Source organism: Mobula hypostoma, chromosome 7, assembly GCF_963921235.1.
Source record: "Mobula hypostoma chromosome 7, sMobHyp1.1, whole genome shotgun sequence".
Classification (NCBI taxonomy): domain Eukaryota; kingdom Metazoa; phylum Chordata; class Chondrichthyes; order Myliobatiformes; family Myliobatidae; genus Mobula; species Mobula hypostoma.
In genome coordinates this window covers 139581070-139597040 of record NC_086103.1, presented here as the reverse complement: position 1 = coordinate 139597040, position 15971 = coordinate 139581070, and the positions used below count along the sequence as shown (strand labels likewise).

At 40.1% G+C, this 15971-nt stretch overlaps 1 protein-coding gene across 2 annotated transcripts in view; it reads left to right on the top strand.

Annotated features, from left to right (window-relative positions):
* The window catches only part of LOC134349587 (uncharacterized), a 58468-nt gene extending 43234 nt beyond the window's left edge, over positions 1–15234 (top strand). Inside the window, exons 3-6 of one of the 2 annotated variants that reach the window (XM_063054138.1) lie at positions 1188–1368; positions 5561–5618; positions 6544–6676; positions 6917–15234. In XM_063054138.1, the coding sequence (XP_062910208.1) occupies positions 1188–1368; positions 5561–5618; positions 6544–6676; positions 6917–14115 (7571 nt within the window). In that variant the 3' untranslated portion in view covers positions 14116–15234. The remainder of the gene's footprint in view (positions 1–1187; positions 1369–5560; positions 5619–6543; positions 6677–6916) is intronic. The other variant, XM_063054139.1, reaches the window with a different exon arrangement.
* Positions 15235–15971: the final 737 nt, after the last annotated feature.

Sequence of the window (15971 nt, the reverse complement as noted above, 5' to 3'; positions counted from 1 at the left end):
TAACAGCTTTCCTGGGACTTGTTGGTTTTAATTTCAATTGGGATTCTATATATCTCACCATTTTCACAAAAGGAGGGAGGAGAAGATGGCGGCACGACGCAGCGCCTGCAGCTATTCCAAATTATATTGTATGTGTTAACTAGGGGCCGTGTACAATCCTGATTTGATGGAGACAGCCGTAAGAAGTATGGAGGAACACCTGGAGAAACTTCTGAAATACCCACTTCGCTGCCGCTGCTACTGTGTGATGGAGAATCTCTGGAGGGGAAGGCCCCAAATCCTTGGCTTTGCCTGTTGCCGGGGTCGGGGTTGAAGCGCTCAGCAGAGATGGTGCTCGGCGTCAGAGGGCTGGTCGGCGGCTCGGAGTTTTCGGACGGACTCAAGAGTCGGCTGTGGTCGGGTACTTCCAGAATGCTGCATCGGCAAGTTTGCGGCGCTGGAGGTTCATGGCAGGGAGAGTTTCTCCCTTCAACCGTCTGCATGAGATGATGGGACTTCTGAGAGACTTTGAGACTTTTTACTGTGCCCATGGTTTGTTCTTCATCAAATTACGGTATTGCTTTGCACTGTTGTAACTATGTTATAGTTATGTGGTTTTTGTCAGTTTTCAGTCGGTTTGTCTTGTGTTTCTGTGCTATCATTCTGGAGAAACGTATAATTTCTTAATGCATGCATTACTAAATGACAATAAAAGAGAACTGTGTGTCCTCATAATCTAATAATCTAATTTAAAGGCCTGTTTAACAATGTTCGATTCTCAATAATGATTAATTTTATGGAATATTTTGTGTAATTGTAGGCTTGTAGTTAATAATTATAAATAGTTTAGAATTGGATTTTATTCCTATTTATATCAACATACATTACCTTTCTCAGGACAGTTTTGTATTCCACCAATGCAGATAATTGCACTAGGCTCCGAGACAGCTTCTTTCACCAGGCTGTCAAATTTATCAGTACACATTGATCTGATTGCATACCTGACTATATGCGCATGTATACAAAACAGTTATATGCACTATTTTAGAGCTTGGCCAATATCATCCCACATTTCCCTTCCTTATTCTACATTCCAACAGAGACGCAACGTGAAGATTTTTATTCCCTCATGTTGTGAGATGGATGTAAGAAGTTAAATTAATTCTAATTCTAGTTTTCTTAAACTCCCTCTGCTTGTTCTTTTGCAGTTTTAAGTGACTTGAAGCTTGCACAATCAAAAAACTGTCCAGAGGAGGAGAATGTAATCAGTGTTTTGCAGTCTTCAGATAATTTCAAAGGAGGCAACAGTGAAGATCCTGTTTCCAGCTCTCCTGCTGTTGCTGCTGAATCTGATAGACAAAGCACTGGGGTTCTCTTGGAGCAAGAGCTGTGAGTTTAACTCTTAAATTGTACATTTCCAGACTTAACACTTTACCAAAATAGAGCCATACCTGTAAAATAAATAAGAATGCTTGAAGTTTTCTTGAAATATTGGGAATATACAAGCTCATTTGCACGGGAGCAGGTGGCACTGTGGTGCAATAATTCAAACTACTGTTTCCCAGGTTCAGTGACCCAGTTTCAATTCTGAGCTCTGAACAGAATCAGGTTTAATATCGCCAACATATGTTGTGAAATCTGTTAACTTTATGGCAGTAATACAGTGTAATGCATGATAGAGTAAAAATAAACTGAATTACAGTAAATCTACATGTATGTACGTGTTCACTCACTCAAAGTCCATTCAGAAATCAGATGGCGGGGGGAAGAAGCTGTACCTAAGTCGCTGAGTGTGTGCTTTCAGGCTTATGATTTTCCTACAATGAGAAGAGGGCATGTCCCGGGAGGTGGGGATCATTAATGATGGATGCTACCTTTCTGAGGCACTGACCCTTGAAGGTGCCCTGGATATTACAGAGACTGGCGGCCATGATGGAGCTGACTAATTTTACAACTCTCTACAGCTCACCTGTACCTCGATCCTGGGCAGTAGTTACCCCACCCCCCCACAATACCAGGTGGTGATAGAGCCAGCTGGAATGCTCTCCGCAGTACAGCATTAGAAATTTGAGTGTTTTGGTGACTTACCAAATCTCCTCAAATTCCCAATGAACATAGCCGCTGTCTGTGTGGAGTTTGCACGTCCTCCCTGTGACTGTGCATTTCCCACCATGTTTCTAACGTGTCTGGTCAGTAGAACAATTGGCCACTGGTGTGTATGTGAATGGCAGAATCTGAGAGAGTTGGGTTATGGGAATGTGAGGAGAATAAAAGCATCTGTTGGAGGCAGTAAATAAATGGATTCTTAATGGTTGGTGTAGACTTAGTGCTTTATGACTATGACTTCCGTGTTTAAGATGTAAACTGTCTCTCTCCAAAGTAGAACAAGTTCATGAGCTGTCTAGCAACAACAAATTGATTCTGGACTCAATGTTTTCTGTTGATGTAATGAGTTTTATCTTACCTCATGACTAGATCCTGAGGAGTATTTCTCTTTGCAAAGTCTCTTAAATCTGCATTTATCGGCTTTGTTTGGCCTTGCATTTATTAGCAGCAGCCAACTGCAGCTTCCCAAAGCAGATTTCTGTTCTTTATGTCAGACAAAAGTGATCTCAGGGAGGGTTACAATGGCAACCCCTTGTTAAGATTGTAATGAGCAGAGTACAGCCTGTGTACTCTGTTATGTCATATCATCCAAAGTCAGAACAGTGCTTGTATACTGTACAATGTATAGGGAATAAGTTTCCTGGCCCTCATCCCCTTCCATCTGCAGAATGCCAAAGTCCGGTGCCTCACCCATTAGAGACACTCCAGACTGAATTTTCCCAGGAAAAGTCCACAATCAAATTGGATCTACAATTTTATTTTTCTTTCCTTGAATGGAATACAAAAATAACAACAACAAAGCAATTGTGTAAATTTAGAAAGTATTTCTGCATTAAAACCATCCAAGTTAAGCTAGTTGATCATATTCCTGTAACTGTATGACTGCCAAGATGGTAAAAGATAATTACATAGTTTAACATATTATTTTAAGCTCAGACCTTACTCCAGAATGTTAAACTCTTAAACTTTTCGATGATTTTAAGTTCCCTGGCCCCCACTGCTTTATTTTCACCATGGATGTCCAGTCCTTATATACTTCCATCCCCCATCAGGAAGGTCTCAAAGCTCTACGCTTCTTTTTGGATTCCAGACCTAATCAGTTCCCCTCTACCACCACTCTGCTCCGTCTAGCGGAATTAGTCCTTACTCTTAATAATTTCTCCTTTGGCTCCTCCCACTTCCTCCAAACTAAAGGTGTAGCTATGGGCACCCGTATGGGTCCTAGCTATGCCTGCCTTTTTGTTGGGTTTGTGGAACAATCTATGTTCCGTGCCTGTTCTGGTATCTGTCCCCCACTTTTCCTTCGCTTCATCGATGACTGCATTGGCGCTGCTTCCTGCACGCATGCTGAGCTCATTGACTTCACTAACTTTGCCTCCAACTTTCACCCTGCCCTCAAGTTTACCTGGTCCATTTCCGACACCTCCCTCCCCTTTCTAGATCTTTCTGTCTCTGTCTCTGGAGACAGCTTATCCACTGATGTCTACTATAAGCCTACTGACTCTCACAGCTATCTGGACTATTCCTCTTCTCACCCTGCCTCTTGCAAAAACGCCATCCCCTTCTCGCAATTCCTCCGTCTCCGCCGCATCTGCTCTCAGGATGAGGCTTTTCATTCTAGGACGAGGGAGATGTCTTCCTTTTTTAAAGAAAGGGGCTTCCCTTCCTCCACTATCAACTCTGCTCTTAAACGCATCTCCCCCATTTCACGTACATCTGCTCTCACTCCATCCTCCCACCACCCCACTAGGAATAGGGTTCCCCTGGTCCTCACCTACCAGCCCACCAGCCTCCGGGTCCATCATATTATTCTCCGTAACTTCCGCCACCTCCAACGGGATCCCACCACTAAGCACATCTTTCCCTCCCCCACTCTCTCTGCATTCCGCAGGGATCGCTCCCTACACAACTCCCTTGTCCATTCGTCCCCCCCATCCCTCCCCACTGATCTCCCTCCTGGCACTTATCCGTGTAAGCGGAACAAGTGCTACACATGCCCTTACACTTCCTCCCTTACCACCATTCAGGGCCCCAAACAGTCCTTCCAGGTGAGGCAACACTTCACCTGTGAGTCGACTGGGGTGATATACTGCGTCCGGTGCTCCCGATGTGGCCTTTTATATATTGGCGAGACCCGACCAAGACTGGGAGACCGCTTTGCTGAACATCTACGCTCTGTCCGCCAGAGAAAGCAGGATCTCCCAGTGGCCACACATTTTAATTCCACATCCCATTCCCATTCTGACATGTCTATCCACGGCCTCCTCAACTGTAAAGATGAAGCCACACTCAGGTTAGAGGAACAACACCTTATATTCCGTCTGGGTAGCCTCCAACCTGATGGTATGAACATCGACTTCTCTAACTTCCGCTAAGGCCCCACCTCCCCCTCGTACCCCATCTGTTACTTATTTTTATGCACACATTCTTTCTCTCACTTTCCTTTTTCTCCCTCTGTCCCTCTGAATATACCCCTTGCCCATCCTCTGGGTTTTCCCCCCCACTCCTTGTCTTACTTCCCGGACCTCCTGTCCCATGATCCTCTCGTATCCCCTTTTGCCTATCACCTGTCCAGCTCTTGGCTCTATCCCTCCCCCTCCTGTCTTCTCCTATCATTTTGGATCTCCCCCTCCCCCTCCAACTTTCAAATCCCTTACTCACTCTTCCTTCAGTTAGTCCTGATGAAGGGTCTCAGCCTGAAACGTCGACTGCACCGCTTCCTACAGATACTGCCTGGCCTGCTGCATTCACCAGCAACTTTGTTGTGTGTTGCTTGAATTTCCAGCATCTGCAGTATTCCTGTTGTTTCCAGAATGTTTCCCTCATTTTGATCAGCACGTACTGTATTTAAACAATAATTCTTTAACTCTGGAAAAATACATAATTAACAGATAACAAAAGGGGAAATAATTCATCTGCTAACATTAATGTACTAATGTCATTGCTGTAGGTGAGAATATGATTAGTCTTGTCTTCTTGTGTCATGATGTCACCTGTTCTTAACTAACAACCAGCAGGTCTGATGAATAAATTACTTATTCAATTCACTGTTTGTGGAATCAATTTCTTTCATTTAAAGCAGCTTCCATATTTAAAGTAACAGTTGCCCTTGGAGAGAGGGAGAGACTATACGTTTGACAGTTCAACTTAATACTGTTATGGGATCTTCCTTATAGTAGAGCATATGTACCTGGGATAGCCTGTTGTTCATTGCCTGTATAGTGGTTGAGACATTGTGAAGATTTAAAAGGCCCTGCATAAAACATGTTCCTTGTGGAGATAAAAGCAAAGTTAATATTTCAGTTCAGTGATTGAAAGATCATTACACTGAAATGTTCTCCCCCTCCTCCCTGTCGCCCTCACCCCTCCCCCTCCCCCTCTCCCTTTCCAGCATTCCATGATTTTATATTTTGGTATCCACAGTCTTGGTTTTCCACTTCATTCTTTATTAATTACATGGTATTTGTTTTGGTAGGTGCAGTAGCCACAAATTGTTGCAGCTGGAATCACAAACCATGTTTCAGCAACTCCAGGTAATTGTTTAATATAGTGATTTTTAAAAAAATATAAATTGTACTTTGCCTCCAATTAAATATACCTATTGGATTGTTCCTAGACAATTAATAGTAAATGTTAAAAGAATGTAAAGCTCATTTAGACAATTAATTCCAAACAGAATCTGGATTTGTTGGTTTATTTTCCTTCACTTGCCATACTGTGGAGAGAGCACAATTCCCTATCCATTAATATGTAGGGAAACAATTTTGGCAATTTGTCTGTGGACACTGTCACTAACAATTTCACATCAAGCAGGCACTGGCCCCTGGTAAAAAACCTGAGGGTAAAATAAATTCAAAAGAATTATGACCTTGGTATGTGGCAAGGAATCTTCTGTAAAATGTTTAGTGCTGGGTATCCATGCCTCCTCCCTTCAGAGCAATGAAGGGTTGTGCAGTATTTCAGGTTGGGCTGGTTTACCTCCAGGGAATCAACTATTTAAGTAACAGTTCATTGTATTGGGGATAGCTAGAGCAGAGATCAAAGCAAATAAAGGGGATCCCTCAAGTCACACTGTAACAGAATAGCAGTAACTTGAAATTTCTCCATTCCTAACCTCTGAAAAATTCTAAACTTCAAATTTATTGAGCAATGAAAACTTTGGATAGATTTATGAATACAAGTAATTAGTTTACAATGTGGAATTTACATATGCCTCTGTTTTACACAAGAGTATAGGTAACCATTTCAAAAGGAGAGATGTATTCACATTTACCGCCATTTCTTAGTGGAGCAGAATGGGAAATTCCAGCTCAATCAAGCCATTTGGCCGATGATGATGAATTCCATGGATAATGAGCTTGTGGCTAGATTGAGGACTGGACACTTGCATGTATTTTGTCATTTGTGCTGCTAATTCCACAAATAAACTATCAATTAAGTGAACATAATTTACCACAGGTACGGCTGAAGCCAGCTGCAGTTCCCCATGTGAAAAGGAAAGTGTTTATGTATCATGACATTTATAAACACGTTGTTGATAATGAACACCATAAAGTCCTTGGCCATTACTCAGAAACAAAGACCAACAATGGTAAGTAAGCAAAAGCTTTACGTAAAACTCTTCTTGTTATTTCCTTTATGTACATTATTCATTTACCAGTCTTCCTGTTCTAATCTCTCTGCCAGCAGCAATCTTGCTTGCAGTGGTTTGTGATTCACACCTGTGAATTCTAGTGTTTGTTATGTTGTGGGTAAAGATAATGCTTTATTTTGTTCCTTTGCAAATTCATTGTGCATTTACCATATTCTGATGATTTTTTAAATATTGTAGCTGCTGATGAACAAGAGAAAATTACGTCAACTGAAAATGTAAGCAGTTCAGAGTTACAGAAAAGTACCACAGATGACGAAGGCATAAGAAGTTGTGCACAGCAAGTCCGAGCAAGATTCATCAGAAATAATGATGAAATGAATCCTGCAAAGTTAAGTGAAGGCACTGAGAAAACATCACACGTTGTTGAATGCAATGAAGAAGATGCAAGGCAGGCTTCTGATGTTCTTCCTACTGAGCAACCAGGAGACGATTGTGCTTGTGTTGACACTGGTCATTATAAGGCAGACGATAGAATATCATCAAATTCAAAAACTGCCCCAGCATCCTCCACTATTCAGCCCAAAAATATGCTTTGGGATCAATCAATAATCAATAGTCATGATGTTCCAATAAGATCAAATTCTATTTGCTCTTTGCCAAAGAACAAACGTGAAATAAGAACAACATCGTTATTTGATCTTCTGGTTGAGTCACGGGTTCTTCAAGATATTTCCGCCAAGCAGGAAAGTTGTTCAGCAAACAATATTTGTGAAAGTGAGTCAGCCAACCTTGGTGAGCCTGCGCCGTTAGGCTCAATAACAGGACCAAGGAGCCTCAGCAGAGGTAATAAAGGGGTGCCGCAGCAAAATTGGTCGGATAGTTTAATGAAGACTTCACAGAAAACTGACAGAGCCGTTACATTACACGGCAGTACATCTGAAGACAGATGTACATCTGATCTGGTATGCAATCCGCGTCCTCTGCTTTCCACAGATACTAACAGCAGGTGCAGTATTAATTTACAAAATCACAATAATGTCACTTCTGAAAACGACAAGATCAGTGATTCTTTACACACCAGCCAACTGAAACACAGCTTTTCACTTCCATTTCTGGGCCCAGGGTGTCAACCAAGAGCTACTTCACATATTACAATAAACATCAGAAAGAGAAAGCAACACTCTGAGTCAAATGACACCAATGTTGTTACACCAATAAAGTGTAATGATGGTTCCTTACAGCTTCGTAGGGATGATAAAGAGAGGGCCACTTTGTTTTCAAGCTTAAAACCAGAAACCCCTTCAGTGAATACTTTGAGGAAAACAAGAATGGAAATTGCCACACCAAGAGACACTGATGCTTCTTTGCCAAATGATGAAAATAAGGATTGTAAGGTTGAGGGAAGAAGCAATTCTTTACTACCAATTCAGGTAAATGGTTTACAACTGCCCACGGCCGATGAGGAGAGTGATGGGGGACCAGCATGTACATCAAACCATATGGATGCTGCCTTGCAGATGGGTGGCGGTGATCAGTTACAAAATACTAAATCTGAAATGGGTCGTGAACTTCCTGCAGATGCAAAAATTGCACCGCTGCAAACGAGTGTAATTTCCATTGATATCGGTGCGGAGCAGAGCGATCCTTCAAAAGATGATGGTGTCATCTTAAAAAGCATGAATAATATTGTACAATGTGGCCCAGAAACAAATAATTCAATTGAAGTGAGTACACCAGAGTCTCCAAACTATGAGAGCCAGATGCCTTTTAACAAAAAATTGTCATCAAACAACAGCTTTACTTTGGATGATAATTACATACAAAATATTAAGCCTTCATATAGGATTACAGCTCCTAAAGTTCTGAGCTACAAGTACCAGTTGCTGGATGACTCATCAAGCAGAACTGCTGTAACAGCGCACAGGACAGTTGACCATTATAAATCTGAACCCAGCCATGCACTTCCATTACCAATTACTACAAAAGCATCTCCTTCTCCATCACACACAACCAGTGGTGGAGTGACAGAAATAGCTGGTGCTGATAATGTGAAAAATTATAAACCTGAAGCGGCCATCGCCCCATCATCAAGTGTAACAATGCAATGTATGCCTAAAGCTTTTACACATACCTTTGAAGGCAAGTTATCAGAAAACTACCCTGATGATGGACATAGCAGTCTTGCACAACAAAACAGATGTGAAACATTCTCAGAAACGGTGAAAGATCAGCATTCCACTATAACTAAGGCACAGCTGAGTCAAAGTATATCACTCGGTGAGGGCAATGAATATTTACCAAAGGACAAATCTGAAACCAATAGTAACCTAAAATCAAAAAATTCACAATTTGGCCAATGCATTCTTGCAACGAGTGTAGATGGCAGCCAAAAGAAGTCACAAACTAATTTTCCACTTAATGATATTACCATGGCTACTATAAGTGTTGAGAATTGCCAACCTGGAAATAATATTCTATTTTCATCACAGAATATGCTGACTGGCGAGCAGTCTCCTTCAAAAGGTCACAACAAAGCAGATGAGCTGCTGTTTCATTCCCCAGTGAGTTTGAGCATGGACGAGGATTTGGAAGATTATCACTCTGAGAACAACCCTGCTGTTTTACTACCTGATACTCCATTTGGTTTGAGGGTTTCTTCAAGTATTGAACATGGTACCAAAAGCACACTTCAGAACTGGGAATCCAACATTAATGACAGTACCAAGATTGGAAGCATTGCTAAAGAATACAAGCAAGCAGATGATTCCAAGGTCAACATTATAATTTCTTTACCGAATGTGGTTTTTGAACAGTTGACCGACACAAATAATGCATACGTGTCACAGGATCGCTGTCTGAACAATAGTGGTATCAGTGGGAGCAGAAAAGGTCTTGACTATTTGCAGACATTGAAATCTGAAATCAATACTCCAATTGTGTCTAGCAGAGTCACCGATCAAGTTTCACCTCAGTCTATGATGTATAACAAAGATAGGCAACTAAACTATTTGCTGAGAGCTGATGATCATACACAGTGTAACAAATCTGAAGCTACTTGTGCATCTTCATACTTGGATCTGGTGCCCAGCCAGCCACGTCTCGCAAGAACCACACTCGGCAATAGATGTGAGTCACTGAATTACTCACTTGACAATTATGCTCACGTTGTGACTGCTGGGTTCAATAAACCTTTGGGAAAGTTCAACAGAAAACATTGCAGCATTGATCCTTCAGCAGATCCAGCTAACAGCCCTGCTGACACTGTACAACGTTTAACTGATAGATCGATGTCAGCAAATTTGGATTTGCCTTCAGTTCAGCTGTTTGGGCAGGAAATTCCTATTTCTACCCCAAATATAAAGAAAAATGTGCTGCCACCTTCTGGTGAAGAGTCTTCTGATCAAAGCAAAACTGAAAATTCGGCTGAAACTAATACATCAACCTCATCAACTGGGGTGAGTACTCAGTGGTACACTTCAAATAACTATCCAAGCAAAGGCCTGGTTCATCCTTTAGACAATAATGGAAACCATATTGGGAAAGGCATCAACCAATATTTAGAAAACAACAAATCAGGAACCCATGCTGCAAGCCCATTTTTAAAGGTATTGACTGATAGCAAGACTACAGCCACTAACATAGAAATAAATAACGATGCACTGCAACATGATGCATCGGATGAAACTCTTCATGACAAGACATCTTCGGACCTATCTGAATTTAAGCTATTGTATGAAACAAACAATGCACTTCCATCTCCTTTAGCGACTAGTAAGAGATCTCCGAAAGCTGTTGAAAGGATGAGCAAAGACTATTCACAACCTCATACCCCACTTGGTAGAGATATCACAATGGGCAGGGGATTGAGAGCATATAGTGAATTACTAACCTCTGATTCATTGGCTGACTTGCAGCTGCCTTCAAATGTCATGCAAAACATAACCAAGTTACCCACACATTTTCCATTTATTGACAACATCTCTGTGGGTTCAGACAATGAAAAAAATATAGAACATTGCCAACCACCAGGCCACAATGCAATTTCACCAAATATATCTACTGCCCTAACATCTCAAACAAATCTCACAGCAGATGGAATAAACAATGTACAAAATGAATTTCAAAGTAACAATGGCATCACTTTTTATAGAAGAACTGGTAACAGTAATACACAAGACAAATCAAAAACATTAACTTTGATTGGTGAACAGCTTTCCACAAATACCAATAGTATACCAACACTTTCAACAGAGAACAAGTACATGACAAAATGTGAGTCCTTGAATTCTTCACCTGCAAGTTCAGTCATGACTGAGGATAAAACCAGTGAGATTTTACAAACAAACACCCCAACTACACAGTCGCGTTCAGTAACTGAGCTCAACTCTTCTACAAATACCCTGCAGGACAAAATATTGTCACTGACCCAGTCCCCACTCACCCTGGCTGCAGAAAGCATTAAAACAACAGAACACCACCAATATGAAGAAAGATGTCCAGTTTCACCACATGGACAACAATCTCTTTCAGATTTGCGCAAAGACCAAAACAAGCCATTGACTCATTTACTGAAGAGTGGTGAATTAGGAATCAATGAGATTTTTGAAAAAAATAAACCCAGGATTACTGATGTCATTTCAGCCCGTACCTATCATCCCTCTGCAGCAAACATTAAAGATGTAATAAAAAATACTTTGCAGCACTGTACAACAAAGGTAACTGACATCTATCGTCGTACGAGAACATCGAATAGATTCAAATTAAACCTTTTACATAAAGCAAAGAGCGTTCCTTCGTTAGCTGAAATGACCGATCAATGTCAGACTGGTAATACCACTTTTGACAGCAAGCAAGGAAGATCAAGGACTACTCCACTCAAAGAAAATGGCCATCTGCTGCCAAGTGAAAAATACCAAACAGTTTCATCAACAGATGAATTGAACAAACAGTGTATACTTACAAATATTACACATGACAGGAAGGATAAAATCCAGAAATGCTTGTCAAATATTGAAGACAGAATTGTTAACAGAGCACTTGGTTACAATTATGACCTACAAGATGGAGGTGAGACTAAGGGTACACCTTCACCACTGATTCCACTATCTAGCCATTTGGCTCACATAGACATTGCACACAATATTGAAAACAAGCCACAAGATCAAGTTTTAAACTATGCTGCTGATGTTGTATACCCCAAAAGTCTTGATGATCGTGAAAACGGAAGACCCGTTTTATCAAGAGATGAAGTTACTCAACCAGTATCTCCTATCACTACAGCACACAGCAATAAAAACAAATCACTGAGTCATTCATCACTTATTGTTGACACCATTTTAAGCAAGAAAATTGATAACTTTAACACAACGTGTATAAATCCATCGCTGGACCCAATGATCAGCCAGCAGACTTCCAGCAGTTCATTTATGACTCTGAGTGATTTGCCCAACAATGGTGCTGTCAGTGCAAAAACTGCTGTCAACAAATTCATACAAAAGGATGCTACAGAAACCAGCAAAATACTAGCAGTAAATTTTCAAACTGGCTTGCAAACTGTTCTAGCTATCACAGATATGAATCAGAATACTGGACAGCAAAATAGAGTTTTTGATATGGGTTGTGATAAAATGCTTAATGAGAAGTCAAACCAAAAACTTTTGTGTAAAGCAAATAGTGCACCATCTTCACCTAAAAGAGATGCTCGTTGTCGTACCACTAATCTTACTTGCAGGAATCAAGACAGGACGTTTAAACTGACTGATGAAATTTTAATTGGTAGAAGGAACAATGATTGCATACAAAGGAACAAATTGGAAGTCAACACTCGATTTTCATTACCAGCTAGCCAACAACTTTTGCCCAGTGACATTAAAAATAAGCAAATTAAGACATTGACTCATTCTCCAGTTGGAAGCGACTTTGAAATGAATGTAGCAGGTTTCAAGAATGTAGAAAAAGCTCAATCACGAAACAACAAAGGAGCTTCACTACAGACACCAAATGACATGAGGTTTTCTTCAGACAGCAGTACTGAATTTCTAAGTTCCTCACCAAGGAATGATACATTGCCAAAAAGAATTGATATTAACTCAAAAAATGACGTGAGCCTTCAATCACCAGGTTTTATGCCTGACCAACAATCTTCAATTGATGTCACATGCAGCAAGAATAGAAAATATTTGAGCAAGCCAAGGAAAATTAAAGATGGCACTTTGGATCAAAGGTGGAATGCTGATTGTGGACAAATAAATAATTTAGTCAGTGACAGTTCTCCACCATCTACATCTGTACCTGTTCTGTCTCCTAGACATATCTATAACCACAGGAATTATTCAACAAGTAGTGGCAGTGTTTCTCCACAGGGCAATGACATTAAAAGAGGAGAGAGAAAAATAATCAGATACAGGCGGGAAACATTCCCTGGACTAAAGCTGGAGAGTGGGATATCAGGAACACGCGTGACAAATAGACATACACTGAACTCCTTGCAGTGCTGTTCTGCTCCAAAAAATCAAATTGGTTCAGAACTCATGGAAACTAATATTTTAGATAATAGGTTAAAACATAGTAATCTCTCCCAATACACAGGACGTTCATTTAGTATTGACAAAGATAATCCCCTGGTAAACAATTACCAGGCAGGAACAGCCAGATTTTCAAAAAATTACTCCAGGTTTACAAGCTCCCAGGTTCCTAATTCTTTGAATGCACAAAATAGATATGGCCAGATCGCTAAAGATACTCATTCACATTATAATCAATCTTCTGAACGAGATCAGGAAGATTTGCTTTCCACTGATAGCAGGCAAAATTCTAAGCCAACTGCTCAAAAGAGACACGATAAGACCAGTCATTTGTTTTCAAGTTATACAAAATGTAACAGACTTTATGGGTCTTTTACTGACCTGACCTTCAATGGGAATGAATTTGATTATAACAGCAGATCTTCATACCTTAACAGACTTGATTGCGATGCGGTAGTAATTAGAAATGAAGGCACAAGAAATGTTTCTAAAGAAGCAGTAAAGAAAGATACACACTTGGAGAAGATGAAACGACAGAGATTGTGGAAACCTTCTGAGATTCACAAGAAAGCCTCTTCCCCAAGTATTGAGGATGTTTTTGATCTATTCCCAAGTGAAATAAACATGGATCCAGGGATGAATGATCAGACAGTGAAGAATGATGAGTACTTTCCTGTGGATATAAAAATGTTCTGGCCCAAGGAAAACCCCACAGATATAATAAGACTATTGAGTTCAACATCCACAGGGAGTAAAATTTCAGAGGAGAGTCTTTCACCACAGTCATATCGTACACCAGCAGGGGTTTTGGAACGGAAGATGTCTTGTTACTCAGATCCAGACTCAGACACCACTACTGATGATGAGTATTTCTTGGATTGCTCGGCTCCTGCAAAGGAATCTGCATTATAATACTGTTCATGGCACAAGACTGAATAGCAAAATGTTTTTCTGATTTGCAACAAATCATGCTGCATCCCATCTGCTTTGATGGCTATGGACATCTTTCTATCCTCTCGAATTTAGCTGAAAAGCTAAGAACATTGATATTACCTGTTGTCAATGAGTATTTTAAAAACTTATAACATGGTTACTTTGATTTTTTTTTTGGTACACTTCCAGAAAAGGGAACTGAAAATGCATAAGGGACATCTGAATTTCCCTTATCCATTTTTAGATGGATCTAAATCACAGCTGTTAAAGCCATTGATTCTAAAAGCATAAATTCATGGGCTTCTGGTTTTAAAAAAAATTGGTAGCCTACAATTTTGGGAAGGTCTTTCAGCAGATTTCTGATGCAGGAGCACATCTGAAATGTTAACATGGCTTTCTCTCATACACAGAATGCTCTGTTTTGCAGTTCCAGTCCTTTCTGTTCTCACTTGAGATTTTATTTTTATCAAAGGGAGCTTGAGTCCTTGTTGCTTTAAATTCTGTGAGCAGTACATCAGTTTGAAATGTTTTTGAGGGAGTAGCAAAATATTTTCTAATCAAACATGTTCCTTGTTTGATCATTGATTTTACGTTGTATGTATAATCTATGTCTGTCAACCAAATGAACATTAAAGTTGCCATATAAAAATAGAGCTGCTAATAAAGTAGTGCATTTGAATGTAATGCTCTTTTTGGGCTTCAAAGAACAAAAGCCGAAAAATTCAAATCCAGTCAGTAGCACCAAATGTACAAAATAGAAGTAACACTTTGGATGATATTCCTGGTTTCTGAATGTCAGTTCTTACATCTGAATTTTGTAAAAAGTATTGATTATGTACCTGCCACCATATAAAGCTTTTATCACTAAAAGTGAAGCCGGTATTTTTAGGCAAATGCACATGTACAGTTTGTCAAAGCGTGCACTTTTATTTTATAGTTAGGAAAATATAAAAGTGGGAAGAAATTTATAAACTTGTATATTGAGGGAATGAATGTAATTAAAAGGCTCATCATTTTAATAAATTTTTATTAAATAATTTTAAATGCAAGACATGGATGTTTAAATGTTTTGATTTTTAATGTGAGTGAATAATAAATTAGGAAGAAAGAACATGCACTTGTTAAGTAAATTTCATGATTTTACCATACCCTATTCTATTTCACAGACCATGAATTCGTATTGAAAGTTAATCACTGTAGTATATAGGCAAATATACTGTAGGGCTCAGTTTGTGCCTTGAGAAAAATGGCCAGATAATCTATTTCTAGATGTCTGAAGAAAAAGAAACAAATCTGATGTCAAGAGAGGCTACATGTGCTGGTGCTGTGTGGTAGAAACACTTAAAAGGATTTTGGTCACATTTGAGCCCAGAAATAGAGGGCAATAACGCCCATTTAGATACCTCACACATATATGTGAAATTGTGCAAAACTCGATTAGAAACAGCACTGTGGTAGATTGCACACAGAATCGTGCAGTTAAACAGGACCTGTGCGTTTCTTTTTGAGAGCAAACTGATAGGCTGACTACTACTGTCTCATTCATTACCGATCACAGGAAGAGCTCTTAAAGGTGCCAACCACAAAAGGCTGCCATGGAGGTCAGAACAATGGTGATCTGTGAATATGTGGGTAACCCCACTCCTCCATGTCATAGACCGTCCCAACACCCTATACCACAGAACGCTATTAAGTGCGGGGTAATGAGTGACAGAGGTGAGATTTGTCTAAAAAATGTTGTGAATAGTGAAGGCAGATGCATTGATGAGCTTCTCATTATAATGAGCATTGAAAACTCGGGCTGCTGTGTGCCTTATGGACCATTTATTTGATGT